The 11,732-nt window shown below is 57.0% G+C and overlaps 1 protein-coding gene across 1 annotated transcript; it reads right to left on the bottom strand.

Annotated features, from left to right (window-relative positions):
* Positions 1-8,411: 8,411 nt before the first annotated feature.
* LOC139585677 (serine/threonine-protein kinase pim-1-like) lies at positions 8,412-11,453 on the bottom strand. Its single transcript, XM_071418515.1, has 6 exons — positions 11,398-11,453; positions 10,290-10,971; positions 10,129-10,179; positions 9,559-9,925; positions 8,767-8,943; positions 8,412-8,518 (listed from the first exon to the last, which is right to left on the bottom strand). Exons 1-6 carry the CDS (start codon positions 11,451-11,453, stop codon positions 8,412-8,414), a joined length of 1,440 nt encoding a protein of 479 aa, XP_071274616.1.
* Positions 11,454-11,732: the final 279 nt, after the last annotated feature.

The following is an 11,732-nucleotide window of genomic DNA, read 5'->3' as shown; positions in this document are numbered from 1 at the left end:
GGCTCCGATCAAAGGGCGGGCGGAGCGGCCCCAGCTGCCGGCGGCCGCCGAGGGCGGGCGCGAAGGGCGGGAAGCGGCAGCGGCCCCTCAGCGCGGGGGCGGGGGCGCCGCCTAGCGGAGCTCGCGGGGCACGGCCCGGGCACGGCCCGGCCGGACAGAGCGGCGGCCGCGGGGCCATCGGCGGGGCCATCGGCGGGGCCATCGGCGGGGCCATCGGCGGGGCCATCGGCACCATCGGGGCCATCGGCGGGGCCATCGGCGGGGCCATTGGCACCATCGGGGCCATCGGCGGGGCCATCGGCACCATCGGGGCCATCGGCGGGGCCATCGGCGGGGCCATCGGCACCATCGGGGCCACCGGCGGGGCCATCGGCACCATCGGGGCCATCGGCGGGGCTTGCTCGTCGCCCGTGGACGCCAGAGAGGTCTCGGGGCAGCCCGGGGGCCCGGGCGGGTTGGCGATGTCGCCGTGGTCGCCGGCCGGGGGCAGCACAGCGGGACTTTGGCCGTCGCGGGGAAGGCGGGAGAGGTCTGAGGGGAAGAGGGGTCCCGCCTGTACAAGGAATAACTGGGGGAGCTCAGTCCTCCTGTATGAACAATGCGTATTTTATGATTGGCTTTTCGCAAATATTCAAATTAATATTATATGTGTTTATGTCAGAAAGTTTTGCTGTATTAATTTTCTTAAGTAGTGTGTTAAATCTAGTTTTAGGGTATAACATAATGTTAAAATAAAAACTATGCTATGTGAGATACTTTTTTTTTTAAAGAAAGGACTTGCAGCGAGATAGCAGCCACAGGACACCTAAATCTTTCAGAGAAAGAGAATTTATTACTTTCCTATCAGAGGAAACGAACTTCTTCCTGCCTGCTTAGCCCTGAAGACGCCGTCAGGATTCAGAGGAAGAAGTTGACACTGAACAGACTCCTTGGTTTGAATGGAATTTATGCATCATGTATGAGGTGTATGAATATGCAACAGGTTATTGTTTTTAAGGGTTAATCCTCTCTTAAAGTGTGTCTTTTTTCAGGCTTCTTTTGCCCAGAAAAAGGTACCCAGATGTCCATAACTCTTTGTTTGTATTGTCTCATATTGTCCTAATCCAAATTATCCAAGTTATTATTACTCTAATTATATTGATCATTTTCTAACCATTGTATTACTATGAAACTTTTAAAAATTCAAAAAACAAGTGATTGGCGTTTTTCACATCCTGTGACCCCGCGGTGTTGTAAATGGCTCCCCCAGAAACATCAGTACATGGGATGTTGTGTGTTGGGCACTTTGTGAAAAACACCAATCACTTGCTTTTAAACTTTTAAAATTTCAATAGTAAGTAAATTGTTATAAAAACAGTAATATAATTAAAGTAATAAAAATTAGGACAATTAGGATTTAGGAGAATACGAGACAATAAGAACAAAGAGTTACGGATGTCCAAGTACCTTTTTCTGGGCAAAAGCCTTGTGATGGTTGGTGGGCATGGAAAGCCGCCCTGGGCCCCTTGCTCAGGGCTGGTGTCAGTGCCCAGAGCCAGAGGGGATCCCTTGCTGGGGGCTGTGCCATGGCCACCTGCCCTGTACCGCGCTGGCCGCTCAGGCACCAGGAACCAGCAGCCAAGGGCACTGCCAGGGCCAAAGGCCAGGTCAGCCAGACAGAAAGGGGCAGGGCTGGGCACTGTTTCCAGGGCAACCGGCACTGGCGGGGACACCTGGGGCACCTGGCCTGGCAGTTGCCATGGAAAGCCCTGGCAGGCACTGAGGGCACAGCCCCTGGCACTGAGACACTGCTGGGCCGGGTGCTGAGCACAGCGCTGAGCACGCAGAGATGGTTTTGTTCTTGCTGAGCTGCAGCACAGCCAAGGCCTGTCCTGCCCCTCGTCCAGCCACGCTGGGGAGGGGCTGGGGCTGCGGGGGAGCTGGGCAGGGGACACAGCCAGGACAGGTGACCCCAGCTGACCCCGGGCACAGCCCAGACCAGAGCACATCATGCTCAGGCTATGAAGGGGGGGAACAAGGAGCAAGGGGGCAATTTTGGAGGGAGGCTTTTTGCCTTCCCAGGGAACACTTAGGCAAGAGGGGGCCCTGTTTCACCAGCGGGCAGGGTCACTACCAAAGACACAGACACCAACTGAAGGAATTGTGGCATTTATATCATGCACAGCTGCAAAGCATTACAAAAGGATAAGCTCAGCAAAGCACATCATCATTAGCAAAGAATTACAAAAGGATAAGCTCAGCAATCCATCAGAACTCATCATTACATTTTGATGACTAACCCCTTGGTCAAACACTAGAGGTGTTTGTGGCAGACAAAGATTCTGGCTGGCTATCAAGGTACACCTTACAGACATCAGTAGTACTTCAGTGACACCGTTCTTCATTCTTTTTTCTCAATCTCCTTGGAGTTAGGAACAAGAATTCTGTTGTCCATGGAGCTGGCACCTTTTTAATTCCAGAATAATGCCCCCAGGCCCTTTGCTGTTCAGCTTTACCATGTTGTCTGGGGCTAACAAGGCTTGGGGGGCCCTTTCCCCTCTGGCTGGAAGGGGCCGGGTCCCAGTCCCTGAGGCGCACCCAGGCTCCTGGATGCAATTCCTGTGCAAGTCCCTCAGTGTCACAGCAGCCTTCCCATGGAGCCCCGTGGATCAGAGCATTTGCCAAAGGGGCCCTTGGGGCAACCAGGGAGATTTGGTCTGGCAGCATGTGTAAAACAATATCCTGTCACATCTACTTGTTCTCACACACAATCCTTGGCTGCAGGGACACATTCCCATTGCTCCTGCCCAGCTTTCAGGACTCAGAGTTGTCTTTCCCAGGAGCTGCTCCTTCAGCTGCCTCGGGAGGGCCATTTGGCCTCCGGACCCACACTCTGGCTCCATTATTAGGACTGCTGCATCCAAACCCTTTATCTCCACAAACGGTGGTGATTGCAGCTGGAGCTCCTTTTTTCACAATTGTTCCTGAAATTGCAATATCAATAATTGTGCTACCCTGTCATGGGGTTGAATAATCCAATCCTGGTCACTATTGTTTCACAGAATTACTGTAATTTCTCCTGGATATTCTGCATCAATTCCTCCTGCCATGACATGAACACTTTGCAAGGCCAAGCTCCAAGGGAGCAGTTACCAAAGCAAAGTGTCCTGGAGGAATCTGAATTCCTGTTTCAGTATTGATGGCTCTCATTTGCTTTGAATTCATCCTCATTAATTCCAATGCATGAAGGCCCAGCCCTGCAGCCTCTGGGCTGGCCCTGCCAGGGGCCATCACAGCCAGAACAATTTCCCAGGCAGTCCAAGTCTCACTGCCCATGGTTGGATTTGCAAATTGGGGGCAGCCGTGCACAGCCAGGGGGTTTCCATTTCCCCCGTGGGCCATTGTTCAGGGCATGGAGCACATCTGGGAGATGGGTTCTCCATGGGCAAAGGTTCCCATCTCCTCATTTTTTCAACTGCTCTTTTAACAACCCCTTCACCCGTTCAACCAATCCTGCAGCTTGTGCATAGTCTGGTACATGAAAAACCCTGCAGGCTTCATCCCTGTATTTTTCACAGCAACAGACAAAGCCCTCTGCATCACAGTATCACCAAACCCTGGGGAAATAGCCAATTTCCTCCCTTCCTCCTTTTTACATTGTCTACAATCTCACAAAGTTGACCACTGACAGTAGGGTCCTGGCCAATCCTGTTCTGTAGGGTATTTAGTGTTACATTCCTGAGCAGCCAAAGCTACCAAATTAGTATTGTCAGCACTATTTCACATTATTATTATTTCATATGTAGATATACATATTGATATACATATAGACAGATAAATACAGACATATATATATAATATATATGTATATATATATATACAAATATATATATACATATTAAGGTCTTATTATACAATAAATACATATAGTTATTTATCATATTGATATTTCACTGGTACAAATGCAGCTGAGCTCAAGATTAAAACCTTCTGCTCTTGCTCCATGTGGGAGCATTCCAACAATAATTGTTCCTTCTGAAGGTGCTGTTTCCATTGGACACTTAACAAATTCATCTTTGTCTGCCCAAACCCACAAGTCCTTTTCCTTTTCCATGTGCAGTTTTTGGATGCATTTGAAGACATCCAGGGCTGCAGCTTCTTTTACCCGACTGCCCCACTGCTCCCACGGGGCTCCCACCTCAGCCCACTCCAGAGCCAGGGAACTCCAGGGAAGGGCTTCCCATCTGGGAATTTCTGATGGCACTGATGCCTCACATTGACACTGAACAAGTGACATTTGGTTGGGATCTGGCCAGACTGGGCCAGTTTGGTTTGACCAGTGGCCAAAGTCAGCACCAAAGACACAGACTCCAACTGAAGGAATCAGTGTCATTTCCTGCAGTTCAGAGCAGCAAAGAATCACAAAAGGAGCAGCTCAGCAATGCACCCAATCATCCCCACCAAAGATTGCCTGCAGTGATTAAGAAAGATGCAGCAGCATTTCCCCTCAGCCTTTGCCATCCCCCAGATGCACACAGCAGCTGGGGAAGCTGTCACAGCCAAGGGCTGCAGAGCCACTCCTGGGCACTGGCAATTCCTGCAGGTGCCTCCAGCCCCAGCTGAGGCTCCAGGCCCGCTGGGAGAGGGCCCAGCTCTGGCAGTGCTGCATGAACAAACTGACAGCACTGCTAGTGTGCCAACATCTGCTTTCATCCTCCTCTTGGCTCCCTCCCAAAGCCTGGCCAGGCCTCAAGGAGGAGCCAAGGCAGCTGACTTTGATCCTTCAGCCCCACACAAGGCCAGATGTCAGATTTCATGGCCTTCTCTGGCTTCTAAATACACAAAGGTCCATCCATGTTTCACTAAGGAGTGGCTACATCTATCACAGTGCTAATGACCATGCATATCTCAGCAGGGAGCAGATACAAAGATAACCTTTGCTTGGAAGGTTCCTCCAGAGGCCACCTTGGGCTCAGGGCCTGCTGTCCAGGCCTCACTCAGGGCTGCTGTGCAGGCCTTGGCACTTCAGGGACGTGCTTTAGTGCTGGGCTTGGCACTGCTGGCTGAGCGGCTGCACTGGGTGAGCTCAGAGGGCTTTTCCAACAGAAAGGATTCTGTGATTCCATGATGAGATCCGCTGCATTCAGCTGGGGCTATTTCAGCAGCATTACTTTGCTCCAGAAGTTCCCTCTTGCCCAGCTCCTGTGGCCTGAGGCTTCAGCTCCTTCAGCTCCTGGTGCTGAGCTGCTCATGCTGAACGAGAGCACTCGGAGAGACGAATCCAGTCCATCCAATTCCTTCTGGGACACGCAGAGGGGAGGCTGTGCAAACAGGAGCATTGTTTGCTGTGGCCTCCTCTCTGCCCTTCACGCCTTTCAGCGCTTTGAAGCAGCCAAGAGCTTTCTCCAAGAGTGCAATGGAGCAGCTGTTCCTGCTCGCGGGCCTGGCTCTTCCCAGTCTCTGCCCTTGCCTGCTTCTGTCCCTCTTGCTGTGCCCTCTGTTCCCCCAGGGCTGGCTGGCTGCTGCCCAGGACTGTGGCACTGGCACAGATCCAGTGCTCCAGAGCCTCCTTTCTGTGCCCTTGGAGCTGCCTGGGCACAGCAGCCTTTTCCATCTGGAAGCTCCCCATGGACAGGGAGTGCCCAGCTGCGTTCCTTGCACAGCCTCCAGGAGACCAGGGCTGCCATCTCAAGTCCCTGCTGGCACTGGGGGCTCCCAGGTGCCTCAGGCTGCTCTGACACCGCTGCACACGGGAGGGAACAGGGCCAGGGGCTGTGCTGAAAGTCAGCTCCATCTGCTGCTGCTGCTGCTGCTGCTGCTGCTGTGGGGTCATTTGTGCAGCCCTGGCCCAGAGTCAGGGATCAGATGCTGCCAGTCTCTTCCAGCCCTGGCTGCTCAGAGGTTGGGCCTTGGAGCCTCAGGTGGCCAAAGGCAGCTGCTGCTGGGCCCTCTGTGTGTGCCCGTGTTCAGCAGTGCTGCTCCATCAGTCTGTGCCCAGCAACGGGGAAAAGCCTCAGCCCTGCAGGGCCAGGAGCTGCCGGGCTCTGCCTGAGCAGCTCAGCCAGCAGCAAGGGAGCTGCTCCACACAGGAACCAGGAGCAAAGGACACTCCTTTTGTAGGACATGTTTTCTATTTAAAGGAAAAAAAGGAAAAAGAAAAAAAAACTATATAAAATGTGAAAGATGAAAACAAAACCCAAGTGTTAGTGAAAAAGTTCTGAAACTTTGCATTAAGAGGTAAATGATCTTTTTTAAAGGGGAACTCAGTTATTTACATTGTAAATGTGCTGATGGCGTGGATCTTACTGACCTCAGCAGGCTTTGAAAAGATTTTGGGCTTTGTTTCCAACATTGCCATTTGAAATTGTGCTCAAAGCAAGAGGAAATTGCTTTGTGCCCTTCCCGCTCCAAGCAGGACTGGGAATGGAAACTCTGTCAAAGCCCAAATCCTTTAGAAGATGCCCTTCCTTCTCAGCCTGGCAAGGAGATGCACATTCCCTTTGAAACTGTCAGGGATTTCTTAGAGACACCAAGTGCCCCTTAGGGCTTTTTGCTCTGGTTTGGCAGTGCAGAAGGGCAATTCTCCATCCATCAGCTCCAGACTGCACTGCCTCAGGAACACGGCCCACTCGCCTGCTTTAGCCCACTCAGGCACTTCTAGAGGAGGAAGAAAGTGCAATTGCACAATTCCAGCCAATCAAGAAGGAAGAATGGGACAGACAAACACCCTGTGCAGATCCAGGCATTCAGCTGGGACTGTGGAGGGTTTGGGTTCTTGCCAATTGGATGTGTGTCCCCAGCTGCAATCTCTGGGCCTGCAGCAGAATCTCACTCAGCTGCCAAAGCAGAAAGCTCAGGCGCTGTGCTCGCAAGGGGCTCGTCTGATGCAAAGCTGTCAGAGCAATGGGAGGGCAGAGCCAGCCCAGCTGGGCCCAGGGCTGAGCCCAGCAGAGCCCTGGCAGAGCCCAGAGCAGCCTCAGCAGCCGCAGAGCCCGGCTGCAAGGAGAGAAAGCAGAAAGTGCCCGTCAGCTGAGGGCTCCTGTGCCCTTGTGCCAAGGCCTGCGGTGCCCAGGCCATGCTGGCTGTGCCCAGAGCTGTGCCCAGAGCTGCCCATCCCTGCTGCCTTGGGCAGCAGAGCAGGAGGGCAGGACATGTGCCCAGCCTGCAGCCAGCCACGGCACATCCAGCCCTCAGCAGCTGCCCAGAGCAGGATGCTCCTGTGCTCGCTGCCATCTCCCAAAAGCTCTGATCCCACCCTGCCAAGCACACCCGGACCCACCTCACGCCAGTCACGGCTGCAAGAAAAGCTGCTCCCAAACCACGTCCTCAGCCTTCTCCAAGGCCACCGCCCATCCACGCCACAGCTGCTCCCAAGCACTTCCCCATCTGCACTGGACCACCTGGAACGCTTCCTCTGGAAAAACAAACAACACATTCTTGAAAAGAGATTAGAGACAAAAAGGGAAAACAAGAAAAACAGGAAAAACTCTTATCTCTGGCAGGGCCTTGAGGAAGGCCCAACTCCTACATGGTAGGGAAAAACCCAGCCATGGCTGAGGGAAGCCCACACTTTCTCACTTCCACCCTGCACTGTCCCCCAAAATCACGGTGATCCCAAAGAAAACAAGGGCAGTGCAGCAGCCCAGCCCTTCCTTGCCTGCAGAGCAAAGCAGCCCCTGCACAGCTTCTGGAGTCCCACCTCTGCTCCCACCATGGGGCTTTGTTTGTGTCGGGCTGGCTGCCCCAGCCCCAGCCCAGGCCACGGTGGCTGCTGGGGGCTGTTGGCAGGGCCAGGAGCCCACTCCCATTTGTACCCAGCCCAGCCCATGCCCCAGCCCTGCCAGAAGCAGCTGGGCAGCGACTGAAGAATGAGTTGCATCTGCCCCAGCACAGGGGGAACCTTTGCTTCCCAGCCAGGCTGGGCCATGCCCAAATCTGGCAGCATTTCCCCGGGTGGGGACTCACCTGCAAATTCCCTGTGGAGTTTGGCTTTGAAGAAGGTGCCAGAATCAAAGTCCATCACCTTCAGCCTCCAGTGGCCAGGCTGAGGAAGAGCTTCTCATCCTTGGTGCCATCCTGGCTGTCTCCAGCAGCAGCAGCAGCAGCAGCAGCAGCATCCCCACCCGGTACAGCTTCTCCAGGGGCTCCTTCTCCTTCCCTGGGGGGAGACCAGGCTCTCAGGGCTCTGCCCAGGGCCCCAGCTGTCAGGGAACCAGCACAAGCAAAACCAGCTTGGATGGCGGCCACCAGTGCTGGGCAGAGCAGCTCAGCTGCAGCACAAGGGCTGTGTGTGCCCATCCCATGACCCTGTGCAGTGACACAGGCAGCACAAAAAGGTCTGGGTTCCTTTGCTTCTGATTGCCAAGGCATGTGTGGAGCTGCAACTTACCAGGGCCCTGAATCAAAGTGTGCCTGTGGCTCTCTCCCTTCTTCTACGGCCGAGGAATATCCTGCACCCAAGGATCAGAGAACAGGTCTTCTAATGTGGGTCTTTCCAAGGAGTTCACGGATAAACACCACCTGATCAGATCTTTGCACTCTGGGCAGAGAAAGCAGAAACTGCCGGTCAGCCAGAGAAGGCTCCTGTCTGCTTTGCCCCACTATTGCCATGCCCAGGCCTTGCTGGATGCGCTCAGGGCTGGGCCTAAACTTTCCCATCAATTCCCTGTTTTGGAGGAGAGCAGGACATGTGCCACCTCCTCAGCAGCTGCCAGAGCGGGATGCTCACGAGCCCGCTGCTGGCTCCCAGCACTGGGATTCCCCCCGTGCCCAGAGAAGAGGATCCACCTTGAGAGAGCCCTTGTGGCAGCGGGAGCTGGCCCCAGCTGAGGTTCCGGCCCCTCCTGAAAGGGTGCTCCCCGCAGACCATCTGGTGCAGCAGGATGCCCAGGGACCAGATCGTTGCTGCCTCGCCATGGTACCAGCCAAAGTCGTTCCATTCCGGGGGGCTGTAGGACGGTGTTCCTATGGAATACAGATGGAGTTCAGCAGGGGGATGCTGCTGCTCCCAGAGCCTGGCCCCAGCATCCCTGGGCCTGCGGGGGCTGCATCAGTGGCACACAGGGTGACCACTGCCCTCTCGCCAGCACCTGGGACTTGTGCACAAACTTGGGCTTGGAAAAGAAGCCACTGGTGTCAGAAGAGGGAAGCCTGACCATGACATGCAAAGGAAGAACCCACTCACTGCTGGTGAAAACATGCCCCTATCCTCCATGTCTGCATTGCCCCAAAAATATTAGGAAGCCAAGGCAAACAGGGCGAGTGGAGCAGTGCAAGCCCTTCCTCTCGCCTGCACACCAAACTGGCTGGGGCACAGGTTCCTCCCCGCTCTCTGCTACCCCCACCCAGGGGGGTTTTGGTCGGGCTGGCTGCCCCAGCCCAGCCCCAGTCCTGGGCAGAGTGGCTGGCAAAGGCTGCCAGCAGGGCTGGAAGATGGCTCCCCACCCAGCCCCGCTCTAAAGCAACTCAGCTGAAGACTCAGTCCCCTGACTGGCAGCAAAAGGGAGAATCCCCGCTTGGGCTGGGAGATGTTGGGCCATGAGATCCCGGGACCAGGAGTACACCCTTACGTGGGCTCACCTGCAAAGTGGGTGTAGGCTGTCTCTTGCAGGTAGGTGCCACAGCCAAAGTCAATCAATTTGGCCTGCCCGGTGGCCAGGTCAAGCACGATGTTCTGAGGTTTGATGTCGCGGTGCAGGACCCCGCAGCTGGTGCAGTGCCACACGGCCTCCAGCACCTGGCGGAACAGCTCCTGCGCCACCTCCTCGGGCAGGAACTGCCGTGCCTCAATGAAACGCTGCAGGTCCTGACACCGCTCTGGCCGCTCCATCACCATCACGATGTGGTTGGGCAGCTCGAGCCACTCCAGCAGCTGCACCACGCCGGGGAAGCCAGTGGACACCTTGGCTAGCAGCACGATCTCCAGCGGGGCCCTGCTGCCGTCGGGCTGCGGGAGGAGCACGATGCCCTCAGTGGGGCCGATGCCGTGCCAGGCCTGGGGAAGCCCTGAGCCAGCCCGGGATGCTCTGCGCCCTGCGCTGCGCCCACGCCCGCTCCCCCTCGAGGCGTCCTGGCGGCTTCCACCGTGCCGGGCCTCGGCTCATCCCCGCCCGGCAGCCCCGGCTGCTGCCGCTGGCCCCGCTCACTCACCAGCTCGCCCCAGTGCCGGACGCGGTTCCGTGGCACCCTCTTGATGGCCACCTGCAAGCCAAGGACAGCAGCGGGCTCAGCTCGCCGCCCGCCCTGCCCAGCCCCATCCTCCTCCTCCTCCGCCCCCTCCTCCTGCGCCCGCCGCCGGCCCCGCCGCTCACCGGGGCGCCGTCCGAGAGCCGCGTGGCCGCGAAGACGCTGCCGAATCCTCCGCGCCCCAGCAGCGAACCCAGGCGGTAGCGCTCCTGCAGGGCCTCGTGCGCCGTCCCTGCGGGCGGAACGCGGCTGTCAGCGCTCGGCCCGGGGCCAGCAACGGCCCCCGAGCGCCCCTCAGCCGCCCCGGGCCGGCCATGCCCAGGCCTTCGCTCCTCGCAACGCGGCACGGGAGGCTCGGGGCCGGCGGCCGCGCTGCCGAGCGGCGGAGCTCGGGCCGGGGAAGCCGCAGCGGAGGCGGCGGCAGCGGCCGCGCCGCCTGTGTCCTCCGCGGGCCCCGGGAGGGGCCGGGGCCGGGGCCGGGCTCGGGGCTGGAGCCTGCCTCGGGGCCGGGGCCGGGCTCGGGCCAGGCGGAGGCAAAGGGCGGCGATGCCGCCCCCGCACACGGCACTGATGCCCGCCCAGCAGCGCCACCGCCAGTAGGGCCAGAGCCGGGCGGAGGCGAGACCGCGGCGGGACGGGCGGGGCCGGGCACGGGGCAGCCCCGCCCGGGGCCGGGGGCGGGCCGGGGGCATGGCCCGGCCCGGCAGGGGGAGAGGGAGGCGGGGACACGAGAGGGAGGCGGGGAGAGGAGAGGGACGCCGGGCGAGGGACCCCGGGAGAAGGGTGCCCGACGGCGGGAAAGGGAGACTCAGAGAAAGAAAGAGAGAAAGACCAAGAAAGAGAGACAGAGAAAGAAAGAGAGAAAGAGAAAGATCCTTATCGATTATCTGCTTTGCTGCTTCTGCCGCTGTTGCCGCCGCTGCTGCCGCCGCTGCTGCTGCCGCCGCTGCCGCCGCTGCAACTGAAGCACCGGGGCCGTTCGTCCCCGTGTTCGTTCCCCGCTCGCCCCACGAGCCCCACGTTCGAGCCCCGCGCGCCCCGGGCACAGCCCCTGAGTCTGTCCAAACACGGGAACTTTGCAGCCTTGAGCCCAGGTGCAGAGCCCTGACTCCTGCACACTGGCACAGCAATCCCCTCGCTTGCTGCTCTGCATTGGCCTGGCTGAGGGGCAAACACTGGCGGGACACCTTCCCTTGGGCTAGGATTCCTACCTGAGCCCAGCACTGCACTTACATCTCCAGTGTTGCCTTCCAGTAAAAACAGGGGAAGCAAAACTGTGTGTGGCTCATGGTATTTTAGAGTGTCTAAAAATCCCTAAGTCACCGATCTTAGAGGTACAGTGCATCTGGAATTACTGGGATGGAGAAGTAGTGCAACATGGAAAAGGGGAGCATAGAAATAAATAAAGGAAAACATCTTGGATTGTTTCTTTCATTTTCATTTCCCTTCTGGAAAGCTGTTCCTGTTTTCCAGGAATCTTCTCCTGTCTGCTCTTGCCAAGAATCTCTCCTGGAGAACAAGGTCAAGCTCCTGTCCCAAGATTTGCCACCAGCTGCAGCTTCTCTTGG

The sequence above is a fragment of the Agelaius tricolor genome, unplaced genomic scaffold (assembly GCF_023055355.1).
Source record: "Agelaius tricolor isolate 1412-34295 unplaced genomic scaffold, bAgeTri1.0.p SCAF_87, whole genome shotgun sequence".
Taxonomy (NCBI): Eukaryota; Metazoa; Chordata; class Aves; order Passeriformes; family Icteridae; genus Agelaius; species Agelaius tricolor.
This window is presented reverse-complemented; position numbering and strand designations above follow the sequence as displayed.

Coding starts and splice junctions, on each gene's coding strand:
- LOC139585677 (XM_071418515.1), bottom strand. CDS start 11,453: ATGAGCCACACACAGTTTTGCTTCCCCTGTTTTTACTGGAAGGCAACA. Junction 10,180..10,289: donor GGCTCTCGGACGGCGCCCCG/GTGAGCGGCGGG, acceptor CTTGGCTTGCAG/GTGGCCATCAAGAGGGTGCC. Junction 8,519..8,766: donor GCCACAAGGGCTCTCTCAAG/GTGGATCCTCTT, acceptor TTCTCTGCCCAG/AGTGCAAAGATCTGATCAGG.